This window comes from Lycium barbarum, chromosome 12 (genome assembly GCF_019175385.1).
Source record: "Lycium barbarum isolate Lr01 chromosome 12, ASM1917538v2, whole genome shotgun sequence".
In the NCBI taxonomy this organism is placed as follows: domain Eukaryota; kingdom Viridiplantae; phylum Streptophyta; class Magnoliopsida; order Solanales; family Solanaceae; genus Lycium; species Lycium barbarum.
This window is the reverse complement of record NC_083348.1, coordinates 57,402,096-57,425,126: the sequence shown is the minus strand read 5'-3', so window position 1 is coordinate 57,425,126 and position 23,031 is coordinate 57,402,096. Positions and strand designations below refer to the sequence as shown.

At 37.1% G+C, this 23,031-nt stretch overlaps 1 protein-coding gene across 10 annotated transcripts; it reads left to right on the top strand.

The window, feature by feature from the left end:
* Positions 1-754: 754 nt before the first annotated feature.
* On the top strand, positions 755-22,189 carry LOC132623590 (alkylbase DNA glycosidase-like protein mag2). Of its 10 annotated transcripts, none has more exons than XR_009576305.1 (4): positions 755-938; positions 1,380-1,444; positions 8,499-8,568; positions 21,744-22,189. XR_009576305.1 is itself a non-coding variant. In XM_060338366.1 (2 exons), the coding sequence occupies exons 1-2, from the start codon at positions 12,787-12,789 to the stop codon at positions 21,767-21,769; spliced, it is 1,020 nt and encodes a 339-aa protein (XP_060194349.1). In that variant the 5' UTR covers positions 11,539-12,786; the 3' UTR covers positions 21,770-22,189. The 10 variants fall into 10 exon arrangements, 3 of the variants coding, with proteins under 3 accessions (XP_060194349.1, XP_060194348.1, XP_060194347.1); XR_009576304.1 differs by lacking the exon at positions 755-938 and adding an exon at positions 7,942-8,064 and having other exon boundaries at positions 945-1,444; XR_009576308.1 differs by lacking the exon at positions 755-938 and adding an exon at positions 7,929-8,064 and having other exon boundaries at positions 945-1,444.
* Positions 22,190-23,031: the final 842 nt, after the last annotated feature.

Below are 23,031 nucleotides of genomic sequence, written 5' to 3'. Positions count from 1 at the left end.
CCAAATATATATTGAAAGTCATTTAAAAATAATGTAAACATTTTACTATTAATGTTAAAGTATTTGTCAAGATTAATCAAAAAATAACTCAAAACAATTTTTCAATTAATTGTGAAAATTATTGAAGATTTAATTGGCAAGTATTTTACTCTGTTCAATTCAAGAAACTGGATTAATTAAATAAATAATTATTTTACCTCTCAAATTTTTAATCTCTGCATACTCAATTTGCATTTTTGCCATTTAAAAAAATCATTAGTCATCATTAATTAGATGCTTAATTGTGGTTATATTGGAAAATTGTTGATTAATTAAGGCTACAATTGGAATAACAAATTGTTAGTTAATTATGGTCATAATTGAAATAGCCAATTTCATAGTTTAAATCAATTCATGCCATAATTGCGATTTAAGGTCTTTACTGCATATGACTGCATTTTAAAAGATGATTATTTAGTTAATTAGTCGCAATTAGGCCATAAGTGAAATGTTTAATTAGTTTACAGTTTTTAACTTCGACTATTCATTTTAAATATGCATTTTTTGCCCCTCCATATACATATGTATACGCTGATATACATGTATATAGGTATATATATGTCCATATCATGTATACATATAGATGTTGAAGGCAGGCCCTTTTCTTTTATTTTAACGGACCGAGCCCAGTCCACTAAAGACCGGACCTGGCCCAGAACCAAAGAAACATATAAGCCACACAGGCTCAGGCCAAACGACCCCTTTGGTCATTTTTCATTCAATGTCAAAGGGTTTGTAGCAAATCATAGGATCGCCCCCTTTATTTTCCTCTCTCCTCGCGTCACGCATGCCGAAAATGGCAATATTCGTGGACCCACGAAGCGTGCAGTCTTGGTATGGCTCGTTGGGCCAAATCAATTAATGCTCCACCCATTTTCCGCCAAAACTCAACCAAACAGGTATTTGTTTACATTTTTCTTCTTACTTTTTTGCAAATCAACAGGCAAATTAGTGCCAAGCCTTAATGGTTCTTGTCTTGTTTGGTTTTTGAATTGCGAATTCTCATTGGTTCACACGGAACCGAATGGATCGATTCATTTTGGGTCAAATCTGATCCTTCACACTTTGTTTGGCTTAAATCTTAGTCGTTGATGCTTGAATTTGAGGGATTTGTTCCCAGAACTGCTTTAGTCCCACATCGAGTTTGGGGTTAGGGTTTTGAGTTTTTGGCGTTCTATATAAAGAACCCCCAATTCACACTTTGCATAGAGGACAATCAGATATTCACACAAAAGAAAACTTAAGTTACCTATGGATTTAGCATATTTTGCTGAAACCCCTAATTATTTGAGTTAGTTAAGTTTTTTTAAATCTCTACTTTCTTGTTGTTTGTGGCTGAGCTCTGGGTGGAGAAGCATAAGAGAGCTTTCAAATCCATTCTTGACCAAGGCGGCACTCAAAAAAGGTAACTCCGTATCTTTGTTTGCTTTACTTTAGTTTTCTGTTTGATTAGATATCTATTAGTATTGTTTTAATGATCATAGAATCATGTTAATGGTTTAATTAGGTGTTTATGCCTGCCTGATTGATTGTTGATCTCATCATCTAGTTTTTTAAAAGTTGATTAAGCCTGCTTATGTCTGAATGTACCCAAATGTGTTCTAGAACATCCTGATTGTTATAAGACAAGGAATATATGATAGCCAAGAGGTTTAAGCATGACATTAAGACCAAAAAATGAAAGATTAAGGTCAAGACTCTTTTTGATTTGTAAGAATGTCTTAAAATGGTTAAATAGTTGATGGTCTAGGAGGATAAAACCATAGTGTCACTTAGTTTAAACCAAGCATATCTCAATCATTTAGGTATCTGAATAGTCTTAGTGTAACGACCCGCTCTGTCGTTATGGAGACTTTGACCCTTTACCCTCACTAGTATCTTCCCGAGGCTAGGACTGAGCTAACAACGACTCAAAAAGTATAAATTAAAGGTTTACAACTTGATTCAGTTAACTATGTGTTTTGTTTGAACTTGTTGTGTGTTCATTTGGGGTTTAACTTAATAATTTTGACCTCCGTTGGGTATCTCGAGGCAGTGGGTGAGTCTGTAGCATATTTTTACATTAGTTTACATGATTAGTTTGTGTTATTAGGACCTCCAATTTATTGTGAGAAGTCGGGTGAAAGGTTAGTAAAATTTCCGTGCTCACTGCCTAAGAGGCGTCACTGCAGCGGAAGGATTCCCACCGCAACGAAGCCGGTGCAGCGAGAAGGTGTCTCACTGCAGCGAAAGGTCGAACTTCCAAGGGTCCGCTGCAGCGGAAGTGGTTCTCGCTGCAGCAAAGAGGGGACCGCTGCAGCAGTCCTTATTAAATTAGAAACCCTATTTATAGACCTTATTTCGACCCCACTCCCCACATAACTCCAAGAACAGTTCCCAAGAACCCTTGAGGTAAATTTTATAAGGCTAGGTCACTACTCCTTCATCAAGGTAACTTTCCACCATTAAGTTTATTAGTTATTCAATCATGATAACGGTTATACCCTATTTTGACCGGAGTCAAAATAGTTTATAACATTCCGGTAAATCTGGGGTTATGTAAAGTTAGGGAGTCGCCACCTAATTATTTATGGTGAATTAGGGCACCTAAGGTTAATTAGAGTCATTATCTAAAGTAACTCCGTTTTAAGGTCTACGAAACTTAAGGTTCTAGGTAAAGGTTCAACTAATCTAGAGGGAAGGTATTAGACATCCTCTAAGATCCATTAATAATGGTTAACCGACCGGACTTATGTTAATTAATTAGGGTAAATGTAAAATGTGAACATTTTATGAAAGAAAGTATGTTGAAAATCCGTTTGTAAATATAGTATGGAGTGTAAATGGGTTAACATGATATTTTAGCAAAAAAGGCCGATATGATTTTGAAAGTAGGACTTTGGTTTGAAGACTTAGGAAAGTTTGGTAATATTCCATTAGATTTCAACAACTTTGAACCCTAATGAGACCCGAATGTTAAGCTTGTCTGACAATTTTTGAAAATTCAGCTGGTTTAAAAATGTATCTTAACTCATGCAACTTCCAATTGTTTAATATGATTTTCAATGTTCTAGTTACTGTCGTATACTACCATCTATGATAAAGAATCACTCCTTAATTACTAGTTATAGATGAAACTTATTATGACTAAATAAACCGATTGTTAGTCTTATTGTTCATCAAATACCACACAAGCAAATAGAGGCAATAAACCTACATAACGAAACAACTTAATGGAACATTTAGCTAAATATCTAATGCCTCCTACACAACCCGAACATGGAAGAAAACAGAGGCATTGTAGCAGCCAGCTTGCGTTTGAGATTCAGGATTTCACCCCCATCCCTCTTTCATTTTTTTTCGTCCAGATGCATTTTAAGAAAGAGTCAGGGGGATAAATAGCGAGGACATGTGGATTCCGTGGTCTAGCGATGATGTTGAGTTCCTAATCTACCGACGGCATGGTCTCCAAACGAGACAGCTTGGGCAGTGGGAGTCTTTAAGAAGACTCCGTTTTTGCTCCGCAGTGTACATGTAAAGAAAGAAGAAATAGAGATTAGCACTCATATAGGCACAAGTTGATTGAGACTGTAAATTTTAAACTAAACTGTCAGTCCAACATAAACTCAAACAAAACGCATGCTCGGATACTTAAGAGACAAAGGCAGAGGCAAATTTCAGTTTCAAAGATTTTGAACCGAAACAAAAATTACACATTTATACACCCAATTTTCTTGTTAGGAACTAAAGAACAAAAGATCAGAAGATAGGCATATGAAGTTAAATCATACATAACTTTAGTTCTACCACATAGGAATAATCATTACTTAGTGTCCATGATCAAATGTAAACACGTAACTTCAAAAGGATTATGCACAAATAGAAGTAGAAAGTAACAAGGTAAAACAGGGTGCAACTACTGAGTGTTACAGAAACCTAAAATTCTATTAGCCACAGATTCAGATTTAGATCACTCCATTTCAGAAAACTAACGCAATCACTACTGGAATTGAATTTAAAAATAGGCAGAAATAGAAGTACGGGAAGAGGCAGAAATAGAAGTACTGAGCATTTCTAAAACATATTATCAAACTCGAAAGCACTGGATAGTCATTCTTCAAGCAAGAACATTTGAAACCATCTTGAAACTAAACAAAATGGGACTAACGCAGCTAAACCCGACAACAATATCATGCTTGGACAGGGAGCATTTTGGAATTCAAAGCATATGATTCACAACCAATTTACATTAGCCAACTAACATAAACTATAGCTGAACCCTGCTAGCAATTTTACCAAAACAGTGTACCATCTCAAAACACATACATTAATCTCATCACAATTTGATCATGAGCCAGTCCCACATTGAATAAACAAAACTGAACCAGATTGTGACCCCAAATTTCAAGGAAAGAATTCGAACATACAACTCAGGATCAACTTGAAGATAAAGAAAGGTTCAAATTTTATAATTGGGAACAACAGTCAATTGTGCTAACCTCTCTTTTAACAGGAGGGAACTATGGGATCCAACAATTAAAAAATCATACTGGACTCGGTTTCGACAAGGTGTAGATGCTTGACAAACAGACACAATATCATTCGGTACAGATTTGCCTTAATGCTACTGAACAAATGCAAACAAACAAGTGGTCTGACCATCATTAAACATTTGGACATAGTCCACAGAATCCATATTCCACCTAAAATAATTCAAGCCACAGAGATCCCATCGTGATTTGCAACATCATTTAGACTGGTTTTATATGATTTAAAACATATAAATCTAGGAGTTTGTAGCATGCTCTTATACCATAGTTAGCTTATTAGAGTGTTCAAGTGAAAATAACTCATATGAACATCAAATAGAGATCTTAAGCCATATTTTCAAGTAAAACACTGAATATACTAAATGAGCAGCAACCATTATCAAAAGGATAAATGTAACTTCCTATTTTACAACATCGAACATAACTTCCTATTTTGCGACATCGGACATACAAACTTTATCGCAGCACCAACTTGAAACTAAAAGTACTTTAAACATGCAAATAAAAAATCATCAATACAAATCAGAATTAGATTGAAAATAAAATGGAAAAGAGGAGGGTTGCACCGACCTGTTTTGTGTGCAGTGAACAGGGACGTCGGAGCTTCGAATCTAATCCCTCTTCTCAAGAATGAATTCGAAATTAGAGTTGGGTGAGTCGAGTATCTTTTTCGTGGCTAAACCTAAAGTTCACCGGAAAAAGGAAAACAAGTTTGGAAGACAGTTCGGTATTTTTGAAAAGTGTGGAGTATCGATTTTTCCCCCAAAAATAAATCCCCTAATCAGTGTTCAATCCCCCCCCCCCCCCCCCCGGCTAAGAAACTTAGAGATGTATTTATAGGCGATGTTTAGGGTTTGAGATTTTCGGGCGGGATTTGAAATCGAAATATTCAAACTCGAGTCAAATGGACCGTTCAAAATCTGAACGTTGAAGTCCTTTCACGTGGTTGATTCAGACCTTACTCAAAGTGGTTTGACCTTCTCTGGTCTTTGAAGGTTTTGATTTGTTTGAAGCAAGAAAAGGAACGTCTTTCTCTGTCAATCGACAGAAAACTCAGACGAAACAGACATAGAGACGTTTTTGTGTGGAAATGGAAAGATGCGTCTGTGCAAGGCTAAGGGTGTTTTGGTTTTTGCTGGAAATGGCGGAGAGAGAGAGTAGAGAGAGACGAGAGAGAAGAGGGTTGCGGCGTTATGAAAGGGATTAGGGTTTTTTTGGTTTCAACTGATTAAAACAAATGGGTCGGACGGGTCAAAGGCGGGTATGGGCTAGACGAGTGAAAGGGTAGTGGGTGATGGGTAATGGGCTGATCGAGTGAAAGGGTAGTGGGTGATGGGTGATGGGTAATGGGCTGATCGGGTGAAAGGGTAGTGGGTGATGGGTAATGGGCTGATCTGTTTTGAGAACAATGGGCTGGTAAATTAATGGGTAGTGGACTGATTTGGGCTTAAATGTTGGTCCGAAAATATGTGTTCTTCCTCTTTATTTTAATTATTTTTTGGGCTTCTAATTTAACAACTAGAATAATATATATTATGTGAAGACAAATAATAATTATCATGTAGAAAGTAAAGGATTTAATAAAGTAAAATTAATTTAACGAGCACGAAATTCGAAAATAAAATAATGACGAACCCCTTTGAAATTTGTGATAAAGTGATGCTAGTAATAGTAAAAAATGCAAATAACGATATTAATAGTGAAAAATTTTTAGCTCATCAAAAAATTAGAAGCTCGAGGAAATAAATTGAAATAAAGGAGGGACAAAATTGGGTGTCAACAATAACTTCTAGCATCATTAAAAGCTTGTTAATGGAGAATTGAAAGGTTAGAACACCTAAGTTTATAAAACCCTAGAATAATGAATGAGTTATTGATATTATTGATAATTGTTCATCTAGGAGTTTATATAATCCTTTCCTATGATGATAATTTGATATTACATGGTGAAATTGTTGAATTGAAACCTACGGTTCTCATATAAATGGAATCTTTGGCCTAAAAACTATGTAAGGAGGGTTAAATTGATTAGAAAACTTCAATATGATGACTGAGACTAGAATTAGGATGATTATGATCCTAAGGATTAATTAACCAACTGAAAAGGGTGGAAGTAATTGGGTCTTCTTCCCTAAATTGTTGTTCTTGTTTAAATAGAAGGTTTATCGCTTACTTAGCATCATATTTCTAGAATTAACCGTTCTAAAGCGCTTCGAAAATAGAAGGCTCGTGTGGAGAAGTTCACGGCTTTTGTTCTGCATTCGAGGTAGGTTATGACTTACTTTAGTTAGACTTTGATTAGCGAAACGTATTTGTTGTGTAGAATTTATGGGAGAAATCACGATTAGGTCTTCGAACACGGTGTTTGGTTGGATATTAGCTAGGTTGGTATGACTTCTGATTATGTGGGCTTGTCACCGTTATTTACGCATTGTGAAGGTGTAGTTGTATTCATACTGTGGCGATTCAGGATGGAATTCTATTAGCTTGGTTGCTGTTGATGGTGGCTTGTTGCCCTGTTATTGTGATTAGACTTACTACGTGAATGGTTGTGTTGTGATATGTGTTATACCCAATTCTCTTTTATTGTGACATATACCATCAGAGAAAGGAAGGATAATGAGTTTAGACTTGAATTGTGATATAAACATTATAATACGCAGATGAAAACTTGACGTATGAATTACGGTTGATGGTGATATTATACTTGGCATGCATTCTCATTCCATATGTATATTGATATTGAATTATGACTTGGTCTTGATGATGATATATGAGAAAATAGAGCACCTTGGTGATACATGACCTAGTTGTGAGATGTACTCATTATATTTGGAAGTAAAGAGGGACATAGACTCTTTATGTTGACTGAGATGGTTTGAATGATTCATTCCATGGTTAAGCTGACTTATCTAAAGTTCTGGAAGGGATTATAGCATTGTGACTTGCACTTTTATTTGTACTTGATTTCATTGATTGATCATGCTTATAGTTGAGTCGATTTATCTAAGTCTTGACATGACTTATGGAATTATGACTTCTTGTACCCTCATCGTTGTTTTAGTGCTTTGATTTACCATATTTACACCTATTTCTGCATTCATACATTCATACATTATGGAAATGGGTTAGAATTGTTGAAAGGAAGGTGTTCATATATACCTTTCACTTATTGATTGATATAGTTGTATAAGTAGGCTATGGTTGAGCAGAGTTATTGGTGAGTCCTGTTATGACTTGTGTTACTATGACTGTACTTCATTGTTCTGGATTTGATATGTGTTCTTGAGTTAGTCATTGTGATTCGATTATAAGGCATTGTTGATGAGATTTTGAGATGGAACATATACATCTATTAAGGCACATTTGACAGGGGTGACGATGTGGCCTAATTGTGAGCTCGTGGTCCAAGGTTCGTTCTGAAACGAGTGGTACATGGACACCATGAGCCCCCTGCGGGTCATGACTATTTGGGGAAGACATTACCATTTAGCATGTGTGTACAGGTTTGGAGTATTTGGCCAGTGCATTACATTGCATTGCATTGCACATCATTACATTTTATTCTGCATCATCACCTGGCTTCTTATTTCTGATTTGGTATGGTTTGTTGAAATGGTCGTTGTGGTATAGATATAATCATTGACTGAATGAAATTGTGGATTAGTGACTCTACCTAGGGTCAGAACTTGGATTTATGATTATCGGGTGAGATTATTGAGAATGGACAGACTTGTGGTTTAGAAGCTTCATCATAGGCTGTGATTTAGTTATGGGATATTCTGTGACTTGGATTTGAGTATTATGTGCCTATCTATTTATCTTGTTGATTTTATGCTTGTATGCGTGAACTAATCTTAGTCGGCCTATGATGCTTACCGGGTATAGTGGTTGTCCTGATACTACCTTGCTGCACCCTTTTGAGTGCAGATTGTGTTCCAGAGATTTCACCTAGACCACATCTCTAGCTTGAAGCTAGTTTTCTTGATCAGATCCGAGGGTGAGCTTCTATCAATGTCATGCCGCCTGAAGATCTTTCTTTCCAAATGTCTACTTTCATTCCAGACATATTAATTATTATATTTGATAGATATTTCGTTCTTTAGACATTGTTGGTTAGAGTCCTTGTACGATGACTTTCAGATTTTGGGAATTTAATAGTTAGACTTCCGCACTTATATTATTTATCATTTTTGACTTGGTTAGATTATTTACTTATTCACTTATTTATTGATTGTTAGAGTATAAACGATTAAAGAAGTTGAAATTGGCTAGAGATTAATGGGTTAACGGGTAAGGGTTCGCCTACTAGTGATAATAAGGTAAGTGCCCGAACGATCGGTAATTAGGGTCGTGACACTTAGTAAAAGACTTAGCAGTTCAAAACATATATATGAGTTAATGGGGTTGTCTGTAACTATACCTGTTCAAATTTGTGATAAAAAGCCTGAGTATTTGAGTGTCATTTGAATTTGTTTTAAATCTGCCTGCTTGTAGACTTCCTCTCCTGAAATCTGTTCAAGCTTTTAAGTTCTAAAGGGGTCTAGTGACACCAATAAGAGAGGAGATGAACTGTAGGGCCTAAATATGCCTAACTAATTGTTAAAACATGGCTTAACTTGGTCTTAATTCTTGACTATCAAAAAATGGCATGGAATAGTAGGATGACTAATGTCTTTAAGGGGGGAAGAAGACTATGATAGCACTTAGTTTGGGTTTGGGCATGCTTTAACTGTCTAGACTTTCATCCCTATAGTCTCTATAAACCTGTTTGGTGTGATTCATACTACAAAGTCAGTACTTTGTCATCATATTATGTTTTTGGGTCTTAGAGACTTGCTAATATGGGATGAGAAAGGTTGAGTATGTTAAGAGCTAAAATCTGGTTGGAAGTTGATAAAATAAGCTAAAAATGTTTTTTTTTTAACTAATAAGGAAGTTGTCTAATTATGTAGTTCTTCATTTGACCCAAAGTTGGCTTGTGTGGTGTCCTGTTTCTTGGTTGACTCCCCAAAAGTGAGTTAGCACCATGATGAATCAATATTGATTTGCCATTTAGGCTAACCTTGTTTCGCTCAAACCATGCCACCTAGTTCTTGTAAGAGATTAAAAAGAAGAGAAAGAATGAGGAAGTTTGATATAAATTTGTCCGAGTCCCTTTCATGTAAGTTGTTTGTTTGTTCATCTCTTAAGATTATAGTTCACAAGTAGAATATGTAAAGACATAGTTAAAGATGAGATTGATGGTAAAGCTTGGCCTTTTATTTTTTTGGGGGGGGAGGGGGAATCCTGTCATGATAAAAGGGGGTAAAAGCAGCTTCACACTTAGAATTCCAGGTCAAGTAAATTGGTAAATGCTAATATGTGTCATCTTTTGTTCAACATCTAATTAAGCTTAGCTTAGTGATGATATTTGGAAAGTTTTTAAGTGTGTACATGTGAGTTATAAACTACTTGATGTGAGGAAACCTTTTAAGGGCACCTTGAGGAGAGAGTTAAGCAAGAACAAAATACAACATTAGTTCATAGCACTTCCTTCCAAATAAAGGGTGTCATGGTGTGTCCTATCATGTCTATGGGGTATATATTCACTATGTACCTATTTCTAGCCTTCCAATCTTCATCATTAGACCAAGGGGATGGGTGTATGAAAAATGAATTTGTTGATGTTGAAATAGGCTGTTGAGGTTAACGGTTAAATCTGTCCATGTAAGTTGTTGGTTTTCTAGGAATAGGAAAGAAATTAGTTAGGTAGAAGTCTTGACAGTAAAGTAGTGTCCTAAAATGAGTACTAAAATCACCTTATCTGCTTGAGCATTCTTGTGTCATCCCCTCTCTTTAAGATTCTGCTAAAACTGAAAAGACACAGTTTTGCATTTCATCTAATTTATGTTATGTGTGAGCATTATATCCTCTCTGAGAACTTCCCTTATATTGTTTTTGATTTGACTAAGGGTCATCCCTGTGTTATCTGTAGCTAGCTGAATTTGTTCAACCTTGTCCCTCTGTGTCACTGAAGTTGTGGTCTATCTGATTTCCCAAATCTTCTCTGTAATCATAATTGTAATATGCTTGATCCCTTGTAACTTGTATACGCTTGTTGCGTTCTAGTATTTGTTTTGGCATCATGAATTGTGAGTTTGTAATGATTTGGTCTTGTGTAACTGCTGTAGGGACTGCTCATTAGCTGAGACTGTGTATAAGTTTGTTGTCAACAATTGTCTAGTATATTAGATTAGGCTGAGCTTAAGTTTTGCCTTAGTTTAGGTTTTGAAGGCCATTGCTTTTAAGAACAAAAGATAATCAGGTGGTTAATTGAACTATAGATCTAAGGTTTGTTGTTTTAAGGTTAGATAGACATAAGTATATACCAAAGTTTGATAAAAGAAGTAGTGTTGACGAGATGTATATGTACAGGTGGCATATCAGTCGATATACAATGTGTATATACAAGTATATTAGTCCTTAAGAGGGGTATATCAGTTTCAAAGGAGTAGGAAGCCCATTAAGCTTTAATACTTAGTTAAATTTTAGACTTAGCATGAAATTGGGCCTAGTCCATTTCAGATTCAGTGTGGAAGCCCAAAATCTTAACTTAACCAAAATAGGGACAAAAGGGCTTAGTGGGATAAATCTGATTATAAACTTGGGCTGCCAGGCCCAACATCTTAGAAACTGAGTGTGCGTGTCTATATATATATATATATATATGTCTTACCTTTATGCACATATATGTTATGTATGTATATAATAGTGATAAGTTCAGTAAATATTTTCTAGCCAGCGTGTTTTTTTTTTCCAACCCCCTCCTCCCTACTCCTGAGCCACTTGGGTCGTGTTAAACCAACCTGTTGGGCCTTAGCCCAACAGGTCCTTCTTTCACCAAAAACAGTCCAAGACAGAGGGGAAGGGAAGCTAATATGTACGTGAGCACATAGAAGGCCAACCTATGGGTGAAAATGGTTAACTATGGGTGAAAATGGTTAACTAAATATTCAAAATCTTTTGTGTCCAATTTTAGTGCGATGAACCAAACACTCAACAAAAATAATCCATGTATTACTAATCCATATATTACTAATCCCTACATTGCTAATCCCTGCGTTATTAATCTATGTATAACTTGTCTTTGAACCAAACGACCCCTTAATGCCTGCTCCTACCGCTTACAGAACTGCTCCAAAAGAATTGAGCAAACATTCTGTTTGGCTAGTCTAATACACATCTTGGAGGGTTAAGTGTTAATAATTGATGTATAGGAATGTTTTAGCTATTTACACTATTCTCAGTTTGAAAATATTTGTCTGATTTTGAATTGACACGAAATTTAAGAAAGTAAAAAGACTTTCAAAATTTGTGATTGTTAACTAAAGATGTGTAAAATATACTATAATTCTTGTGCTCTTCAATATGTCATGTGTAAAGTTATAATTAAAAAGTACTAAAAAAAGAAAGAGATATTATTTTTTGAAACGTACTAAAAAAGGAAAGTAAAACAAATAAATTGAAACAAGTGAATATTAGTAGTAGTTCTATGTGTATTACATTTTGGGCAAAAGTGCAAATATATCCCTCAACTTTGCGACTTAGAGCAGATATACCCCTCGTTAGAAAAGTGGTTTATATAAATCCTGTCATTAAAAAATAATGCAAATATACCCTTTTCACTGACGAGAGTTTTTTTAAAAAATCATTTAGGTTATATTTTAATTAAAAAATACCACGTAACTTTAAGAAAAGTCTACCTATTTTTTTTTTAGTAGACATATTTTTCTAAAGCCATGGTAATTTTTTTTTCTTGTGTGTCGGATATGATTCGTTTAAAAAAATATCTCGTGACTTTAAAAAGAATAAGTCTACTCATTTTTAAAATGAACTAGACCCGACCTATCAGAAAAAAAATTATTATGTGGCTTTAGAAAAGTATGTCTCCTCAAATAAAGGGTAGTTTTTTTTTTTTTAAGTAACGAGATTATTTTTAATTAAAAAATAATTTAAATGATTTTCTTAAAAGAACCCGTTAGTGAAAAGGAAATATTTGTACTAATTTATAATGGTAGAATATATACACCACTTCTACTCTTAATCCACCTTTGCTCTTACATTTTGGTCCCACCTTACGAGAGAGCTCACCTTTTGGCGCACAGCAACAATACCGTTGAGCTGCCGCACAACCTCAATTTCCACAGAGTCACCGTCACCTCCACAACCCCCGGCCATGGGTGAACAGACCCAAATACAAACGAAAACGGAAACTCCACCTCAACCCCAACAACAATCTCTACCCAATTCTGATGATTTTCCCCAAAACCCCTCTAACCCTTCCAAAATCCCAATTCGACCCCAAAAAATCCGTAAACTCTCCTCTTCCACCCCCCAATCCTCCAATGGAAAAGAAACAACCAAGAATCGCCGCAAGACTGCACCCAAATCAAACCGTGTTTTGCCCCAAATCATCAAGCCCTTAACATTTAACGGAGAAATCGATAATGCACTCCAGCACCTCCGTTCTGTGGACCCACTTCTCTCTTCCTTAATGGATACACTTCCACCCCCACAATTTGAAACCCACCATTCTGCTTTTTTAGCTCTTAGCAAAAGCATTCTTTATCAGCAACTAGCGTATAAAGCAGGAACTTCAATTTACACTCGTTTCGTTTCCCTTTGTGGAGGCGAAAACGCTGTTTGCCCTGATATTGTGTTATCCCTATCTGCTCAACAGCTTAAGCAGGTTGGGATATCGGGGCGAAAGGCCAGTTATCTTTATGATTTAGCGAATAAGTATAAAAGTGGGATTTTGTGTGATGAGAGCCTGTTTAAGATGGATGATAGGTCGTTGTTTACCATGCTTTCGATGGTGAAGGGTATTGGTTCTTGGTCAGTGGATATGTTTATGATATTTTCGCTTCATAGACCGGATGTTTTGCCTGTTAGTGATTTGGGGGTAAGGAAAGGTGTGCAATTGCTATATGGATTGGAGGAATTGCCAAGACCGTCGCAGATGGAGGAGCTGTGTGAGAAATGGAAGCCGTATAGAACTGCAGGGGCGTGGTATATGTGGCGGTTAGTGGAAGGGAAAGGGAGTCCAACTAATGCTGCAGCGGCGCCGATTGATGGTGGTAATGTGCATGCATTGCAGCAAATTCAGACTGAACAGGAGACACAGCAACAGCAACAGCAACATCAACTGCAGCTTCTCGAGCCAATTAACGGTATCGAGAATCTTGGGTATTTGAACTTTCTCTATATGAACTAATACTTGTTTCTGTATTATATTTTGGAGCAATGCGTGGTCAAGGAAGTTTGTTATATTTAGTTTAACCCGTTATAGTTACTTCGATATAAGTTAATTGCTCCGATTGACCGAAACCCTCAAGATACAACAGTATGTTTGCTAATGGGAAATTTCTTGAATCATTTTGCTAGTGGAGTTTGCGATGAGTTCTACCTATGTCAGTTTGTTGGTCTTAATCCGAATAAAGGAGTAAGGGTTAGTAGAGGTGGCTGGTTTAGTGGTTGAATCAAGGTAGCGGACCATATTATACGAACATAAGGTAAGAGTGTCAGATAATGGTGAATATCAAAGTGTTTGAACTCACAGAAGCCTTTAAATTTATTATGCATTTAGATTTATGAAATGTTGGATGGAGGTGTGGGACAGAAAAAGTATGCTGCATTTACGTGAATCTATTATATATAATCATTACTCTTGCATTGTCAATTCATCAACTGCACCACATTGTCATTAAAAATGTCCAACGTTGTCTCTTCCATATTTTTTGGGTCTAAACCAAAACAAACTTATTCCTTCTACTCCCATCGAAGTTTCTAGTTGTTTGGTAAGTGGAGAACCCAATTTAGGTTTGCTCAATCTGGTCGAGAACCTATTAGCACACATTTGTCACGTATGGTTTGTAATAGTTTCACCAGCCAAATAAAAGGGTCTCTTTGACCAAGGAAGCTTATTATATTTAATCCCCCTCCTCTTCAGTTATTTGGATAAAAGTTAATAACTCTAATTAACCTAATCCCTCAAGATACAACATTATATATGCTAATGGACAATTTCTTGTCTTTTTTGCTGGTGGAGGTGGCAATGAACTCTATCTATGTGAGTATGTCAGTTTTAAATCCGGAAAAAGGAGGAAGTTTAGTAGTTTGAAGGCCAGCATAACTATCCCAACTGAAATTGAATTTGTTGGGAGCTGCCTACCAGGCAAGCGCCTGAACTGAGCAGAATGGATATAAACTGATGCATATAGTCGACCTCGACTAATTTAGATTTGAGGCATAGTTGATTGATATATCGCTATGTAGCCGATTTGATAGATTAGTTGATGTGGCTACTCATGTAGCAGCTAATGCGGATTAATGACGTGACTACCAATAGTCTAATGTTACTCCTGCACAAATACCTGTGTACGGGCAGGGCCATTGCTGGACCCTGACATTCTAGCCATTTTTGTGGGGTGAGGGAGGAGTGGGAATAGATAGATTTCAGTCGGTCAAACAATACAAGTTGGAGAATGCCCCTGCAAGAATTACATTGAATCCGTGATGGATGGCTTTAGTCAATGTTTGCGAGGCGAAAACCCTTGGGTCTAGGATTCTAAAGTGTGTGGCCATTGTCGATGAGGTGAAAATCGTAGCTCGGGGATCCTAAATGCTTTTCTGATGCCTTGTGAGGAGATACGTTAGCGATCATAAATTTTATGAGAGAGCATGCTCGTAGACCTTGTGTATCTATGGTCTCGCTGTGATTTATTACAACAAGTCCTTGTCCATTGGAAATTTCATAATCTATGTACGCCATTAACCGAAGGTAAAGGCTGGTGGGGAGGATTTAAAGCTTGTAATAGAGAGGGCGATAGTATAGAGATCAGTCATCTTCTCTTTGCAGTCATTGTTTTTTTGTGATGCTGAAGCAGATCAACTAAAACACCTAAGACGTATTCAGATCATCTTTGAAGCAGATTTTGGGCTTCATGTTAATTGGAGAAAGAGTGTTATTCCCAGTTAAAGAGGTTAATATCCAGGTTCTAGCAACAGCTTTGGGCTGTGAGTTGCACTCACTACCAACTACTTATCTGGGGTTGTCCCTGGGCTCCAAAAATAAAGCTCACGATATCTGGATTGGGGTACTTGAAAGATGTGAAAAGAGATTAGCAATCTGGACGAGCTATTTATCTGTTGAAGGAAGAGTGATATTGGTGTTAACAAAGTAAGAAAACATTTTTTCTGGCAAGATAACAAAGACAAGAAAGGTTACAATGTAGTGAAGTGGACAGTCAGCAAGCAACATGGTGGCATGGAAATTAAGAATCTCAGACTTACAGAAATGGCTGTGGAGGTTTTGCAAGGAAGACAGGTCTCTCTGGAAGAAATACATAGCACAGAAATATGGTTTGATGAATCAGTGGACAACAAATGAAGTGAATTTATGGAAGCAGTGTGTGGAAGACTATTAGAAGAATGTGGAATGAATGCAGTGAAAATTTGAGCATAAAGGAGGTGGGGATGGGACAAAAACTTCTTTCATCAGAACTTTATTCCAGGGTTTACACATTATCATTCTCTAAAAGAATGACAAAGTATCTCAAATGGGGACAGAACAAGGATGTGATCTTTTGTTTAGAAGGGAACTAAATGGTTGGGAAATAGGGAGAGTCACAGATTTGCTTTTGGTCCTTAATTCCTTTACAGGAACCACTAATGCTCCAGATAAACCAGTTTGGAAACTATGCAGCAAAGGGACTTTCACTGTTAAATACTGGGAGAAGAACAAGGTTGTAAATCCATCCTTGGCTTGGCATGGAAACTTATTTGGAAAGTTAAAATTCTAAATAAGGTTTCTGCTTTTGTTTGGTTAGTTTTGAGGAAGGTTTGTCTAACACAAGAGGCTTTACAAAGAAGAGGTCTACAGATATGCTCAAGATGCCTATTTTGTGGGAAAGATGCAGAAACTAATGAGCATCTATTTCTACATTGTCAGATAACTGCACATCTCTGGCACGTGTTATTTTCTATCCTAAAAGTGAATTGGGTTTTACCAAGATCAACTTTAGAACTTCTGTGTAACTGTAAAGAAACCGGAAGAAGGGAGGCAGAGGAGGATTGGTGGCAGTCCATTTCAGCTTGTATGTGGTGGACAGTCTGGAAGGACAGGAACTCAAGACAATTTGAAGATAGAGTTAGTCCCTTTCAGACAGTGAAAATGAAATGTCTTAGTCTCTTTGTTTTTGGTGTAATCAAGATATACTGGGGGAGTAAGAGATTTGGTAGATTTTCTAGGCAATGTGTAAATTGTAACTGGCATCTTTACTCTATGGCTACTGTCTGTGGTTTTCACTTGTAAATTCCCATCAGCATCCCCAAATGCTGATGTTTTTGGAATGAATACAAATGTTACCTTATTCAAAAAAAGAAAAAAGAGTGATATTTATGAACAATGTACTTGATACACTTCGTACCTATGTCATGCCTTTGTTCCCTTTACCTTGCTACACAACCAAAGCTTACTTATGAAATGCTAGAGAGGTATAACCTGGTGGTTAATGCCTTTGTGGAGAAAGTCATCTGTGAGGAGTATGTGACAAGTATGGTCAGGATGGACATTGTTGCTCAAGAATTGTCAACGGTCCTTATGGGTTTGGGGTTTGGAAATCTAGCAGACTCTACTGGAATTCATTGGCTGCTACTACCACTATAAGGGTGGGAAGTGAAAAGACAACACGGTTTTAGAGTGACAACTGGTTAAGACATTGTTCTCTTAAAGATTTGTTTCCAGATTTTTTCAGCATTGCATCACTACTGGAAGCAAAACTAGAAGCAGTTTAGGGACATTAAAGATGTAATATTTTACTTTCAGAAGATGCTTGAATGATTGCGAACTTGAGAGAGTTGTTGATTTCTTCAAGACTTTGGAAATTTCTCAAGGTCTCAAAGATGCAGAGGATACATTGAATTGGAATGCCTGCTGAATGAGACTTTCACTGATAACTCTGCTTACCTTCTGATATATCCCGGCCCAACACTTACGATGTGCAACTCTTACAAGATGATATCAAGGCAAATGACCGCTATAATAGGTCAAGAATGAAGGTCAGTTTTGCAATTAACCATATAGCATAAATGGCCAAACGGGCCTTGATTTTAATTGCAAAGCTGGCCTTCATTCTTGACCACTTATAACACTTCGCCTTGATGTCTTCTTGTAAGGGTTTCATATTGTGAGTGCTAGGCCAGGATATATCATCTCCTATATCCTATTATCTAACTCTGGTCAACGTATAGAAGAATGGCCATGGAGGTATGTTTGGAAAGTCAAGGTACCTTTCGAGGTGGTTTGTTGTTCATGGTTAGTGTTAATAGAAGCTTGTCTAACTCAAGAAACTTGAGAAGAAGGGATTTCAACTATGTTCTAGAAGTTCCTTGTGTGGTGCAGTATTGGAAAGCAACAATTGTTTGTTCCTACATTGTCTTCTTACTGATCAGCTGTGGCAACTTTTCCTCAGCATTGGGGGACTTAGATGGTCTAAAGAAAGCTAGGTAGAGGAGGTAGAATCTCTAGTAGACGTGCTTGGTTCACTGAGAATTTAGTCTGATATAGCATGGTTTTTGCTATCTTGTAAATACGCCCCTGCATTGCCGTAGTGTTTTTTTTTAAAATATATTCATGTTACCGTTTTAACAAAATATACAACAACAAGAAGCCCAGTAGAATCCCACCATGTGGGGTCTAGGGAGGGTAGAGTGTACGCAGACCTAACCTCCATCTTGAAAGGTAGGGCGGTTGTTTCCGAAAGACCCTCGGCTCAACAGAGGAAAAACAAGACAAAAGGTCAGATAGGGCCAAGCATATCAAAAACAATATGAAAACAAGGAATAACAAAAGCGAGAAAGTCATGGTAGAACAGTCCGGAAAGAAAGGAGCATTAACTACTATAGATAAATAAGATAATCAAAGTACAAAGGCCCAACAAATATAAGCAGAAATCAAATGGCAATAAATGAATGAGCAAAACTACAACTACTATGGTGAAAGGGTAAACAACCTAGCCTTCTATCCCAATCTGAGTCCTCCACAACCTCCTATCTAAGGTCATGTCCTCGGTAAGCTGAAACTGTGTCATATCCTGTCTAATCACCTCTCCCCAATACTTCTTCGGCCTCTCTTTACCTCTCCTGAAACCGTCCATAGCCAACCTCTCACACCTCCGCACTAGAGCATCTGTGCCTCTCCTCTTCACATGCCCAAACCATCTCAGCCTCGCTTCCCGCATCTTGTCCTCCACCGATGCCGCTCCCACTTTGTCCCGGATATCTTCATTCCTAATTCTATCCCTCCTAGTGTGCCCACACATCCATCGCAGCATTCACATTTTCGCGACTTTCATCTTCTGAACGTGAAAGTTCTTGACTGGCCAGCGCTCCGCCCCGTACAATAAAGTCGATCTAATCACCACTTTGCAGAACTTGCCTTTAAGTTTTAGTAGCACTTTCTTATCACACAGCACTCCGGAGGCGAGCCTCCATTTCATCCACCCTGCACCAATACGATGTGAAACATCGTCGTCGATATCCTCATCTCCCTGTATAATAGACCCGAGATACTTGAAACTTCCTTTCTTTTGAATGGCCTGGGTACCAAGCCTCGCTTCCTCGTCAGCCTCATGCGGTACGCCACTGAACCTGCACTCCAAATATTCTGTCTTGGTTCTACTCAATTTAAATCCTTTAGACTCTAACGTCTGTCTCCAGCCCTCCAGCTTATCGTTAACACCATTAAATAGTTACTTGAAAGTTGATATTTCTAGGCCTTTTTAATCTCAAGTGAGGTAAAAAGAGATTTTAAGAGGAAAATATGACCCTTTTTTCTTAATTTACTTAAACTTTTATTAACCAGGTCATTCTTGACTGTCCAGTTCGTTCCTGTGCCAGCTACCAGTTCTGTCCCGTTCTCTCAAATAAACTTTTAATGCACTAGTAGCTAGTTTATCTATATTTCTCTCATGCAAAAGGGTGCAAATATTATACCTTTTTTGAATAGCTCTTGGCCGTTACTATCCTACATGAATGAGCATGTAATCAATTAGATCCCTGTTGGGTTAAAATATTTCTTTTGATTTGTGCCTCCTATTTTTTACTTCCTATAATTGCCTAGCTTTGTGCTACTTTTGGAATATTAGTGGTTCTTTTTTTGTGCTGCTTTTCCTCTTTTTCCAATGCTATATACTGATTCATTATTTTTTCTATGGAAAAGGGCCAAAAATACCATTGGACTATCATAAAAGGTTTAAAATATCCTTCATTCATCTATATTGCTAAAAGTACTCTTCCTTTCATGTTCCTGGCTCACTTATGCCCTTAAAACTAACGGACCTATCTTTAATTAACTTTTTAAATTATTTATTACATGGCTTGTTTTTATTGGATGAAATTAAAACCCCACCCCCCACCCAGACCTTTTTCCTTTGTTTTACCTGCCCCTACCCAACTCCATCGACCCATGACCCATATCAGCTAATCAAACACCCGATTCCTTTCCTTTCAAACTTGATTGTATCTCTTTTACTGCAAAAATTTTGCGGAAATGGGTGGGACTGAAAACGCATGGTTGAGTTTTGAGGTGCAAAAATGAGGACCTTCTGTAAACTGACGATTTTGCAGAGTGGTGACATAGTGGGAAAAGCTAGGTTCTTGATGAATATATTCTCGAAGGTGGAAGGACATAGGAAGAAGAAGAGGAGATGAGCCTATATGCAGCATTTTCACAGTGATTCATACAAAAATCCTTCTTGATTGAACTTTTTCAAGCAGATTGAAGAAAATCGATTAGGTTTTTATAGATTTTGGAAATGCTCTTTCTGCTTTTTAGCAGAGTGGAGCAAGGAAGCTTTTTTAGCAGAGTGGAAATTCTTGCTGTAACATATACTATTGATATACGTGTGTGTATTTTTCTATTTTTTATATTTTTTCCTTGTACAAATACTTGTCCAATATTTTGTCAAAATATATGGATTAGATATTATCATTTCATTAAACATTGTTCTGCTTAATCCCATTTGCTAAATAAGAAAACCAATTTGTACAAAGCCCTTCTTTTAAGATTCATTTTGCAGGAAGCTTAATACGGCATCCCGGGAGAAAATAAGGATTGTTTAGCAATGGGTGAACAAAAAAATAGTGATTTTGTTCTTATTTCCATTGATCTGAATTGAGAATCATGGTTCATAGTCTCTGTTTTGTGATGTGATTTTTGACATTTTTTCACTTGGGTGGCGTTGCTGGCCTCAGCATGAATGTGGCTCAAATATTTTGAATGTTCATAGCAAGTTCACGAATTCTTCAGCAAACAAGCAACTCACCACTCCTGTGGATGAGAAACCTATACAAGAAATCTAGTAAAAGAGATACGATTATGTGTGACAGGAAAGGAATATGGATAAGTTTTAATGGGTTTTGGGTCATTGGTCGAGGCAGATAAAATAAAGGAAAAGGTTTGGGTGGGGGTTGGGTTTTAATTTCATCCAATAAAAACAAGCCATGTAATAAATAATAATAAAAAAATAATTAAAGAAAGGTCCGTCAGTATTAAGGGCATGAGTGAGCCAGAAACACGAGCAAAGGGGTGGTTTCAGCCAAATAGATGGATGAAGGGTATTTTAGAGTTTTTTCGATAGTTCAAGGGCATTTTTGGCCCTTTTCCCTTTTTCCCTATAAGATTCTTTGGTTTATGGAATTGAGAAATAGATGTCCCACCAAGGTTGTATGGAATAGAATGACTAACCGGGCCCCTAGTGGTCCTTATCTTATGGCGCCACACATTTAGAAATCTCAAATAGGTAAATTGGTTTGGGGAATTGGGGTTAAACATCCCTCGTTTAGGTTTTTGAGTGGCTAAAGTTAAGAAAGAATAGGTCATCACATCCTGGAGTTGAACAATGAGCAGCTTTAAAAAGGAAATGGCAAGCAGGAAGGAGAGTAGTAACGTTATTATTGAAGAAGAGGTGGCCCGAATTGAGTGGAAGGTGTCATTTATTGATTGAAGGTGTCATTTATTGATTGAAGTTTCTTCCTTGTGCTTTATCTACTTGTTTAGTGTTCATTGTTGTTTATGTTTTAGGATAGCATACCAGTATATTGAACTTTGCATCATTTACATTTTGGTTTCAGGGCTTGCATTTGGAGCCAATGATTGAAGCGTTCAGATTTTGATTAGACTAATTTCTGAGGCTGGAAAAGAATTCAAATTTCAAGCATGTGTTAATACTGAGCTTATGTTGCAGAGACTGTGAAGTTGTAATAGCAAGCAATTTTGCTTCTTCGGTTATTCAAGTTTGTCATTAGTTGTGAGAAGTTAGTGTTATAAAGGACTGTCGTTAGATGGCAGACCCTCAGTTGTTCGATTGATGTGGGGAACTGCACTTTCTGGGTAAGGAGGTAATGCGATGCTCACAATTACTACTGTTTTGTCTTCCTCTCAATTCTCATGCCGCCTTTAAATGTAAAAAGCACTGGAATAAACTGCTTCTAACTGTGTTATGATTTTTAGCAATGGCAATGTAACATAAATAAATCTGTACTTAAATAGAGCTATAGCCCTCGTCCTTGTTTCTTTCCTTTTTACTCTTGCTTTTCCAGTATTTGAGATCCATCTTGTTGATAATATGTGGGTTTTAAATGATGAGACTCGTGGATTTACCGCATAATTAAACCAGATCTTGGTCCTTATTCTCCCAACCTGTCTGATGCTTCTTCGGCCAAATATGTTATACAAGTGGGACTTGCACTATGAGCAACAACAGGCAGGTACCTGTAGGTTGCACGATAACTCCTCAATCCCACTTGGGCTTTGGGTGCTTATCACGTTAGGCTTCACTGTATTTGTACCCGTAGTGGGTTGTAAGAGGGCCTCGTATCAACTGGTAAAAGCTGAGATTCAGATAATGGTAAAAGATGTGTGTGTCTGTGCTAGTCTCATCACATGTGCTATCAGTATTCAGCACATCAGAACTCTTATTGTGTTGTTTGCGAGTGAAGATTCCTGGAAACTGATTTCACTCTTCTAGCTCTACAATGTGCAAACCCTTGGAAAAATTGGAGATTGAGGAGCCTTTACTTAGAAGATTGATCTGCCAGCATCCAAGTAAAGTGCTCTCAATTAAGAGTACTCTATGATTGCAATTATTGATAAAAGATTTAATGGCAAGACCAGAATGATAACTTCAAGGATTCTATGATTCTGTATTAACCCCTCTTGCATGATGAATATGGCAATCACAGGGTCAAGATCTTCAGCTTTAGTACCATTACTGCCTAACTGGCTCAACACTAATGCTGATGAATTGGCAGGTTGATAACGGATTAGGAAAAAACAGATAAGATACTTGATCGGTTCATATTTATTATCGACATAAGATGGATTAAATGACGGATTGTATGTATACTCAATTATGCGTGG

What these genes read in the sequence shown, in the direction of transcription:
- LOC132623590 (XM_060338364.1), top strand. Translation starts at nt 12,787, where the DNA reads ATGGGTGAACAGACCCAAATACAAACGAAAACGGAAACTCCACCTCAA. An exon ending in AACGGTATCGAGAATCTTGG is followed by an intron (nt 13,797 to 21,743) that starts GTATTTGAACTT and finishes TTTTGGTTTCAG; the next exon opens with GGCTTGCATTTGGAGCCAAT.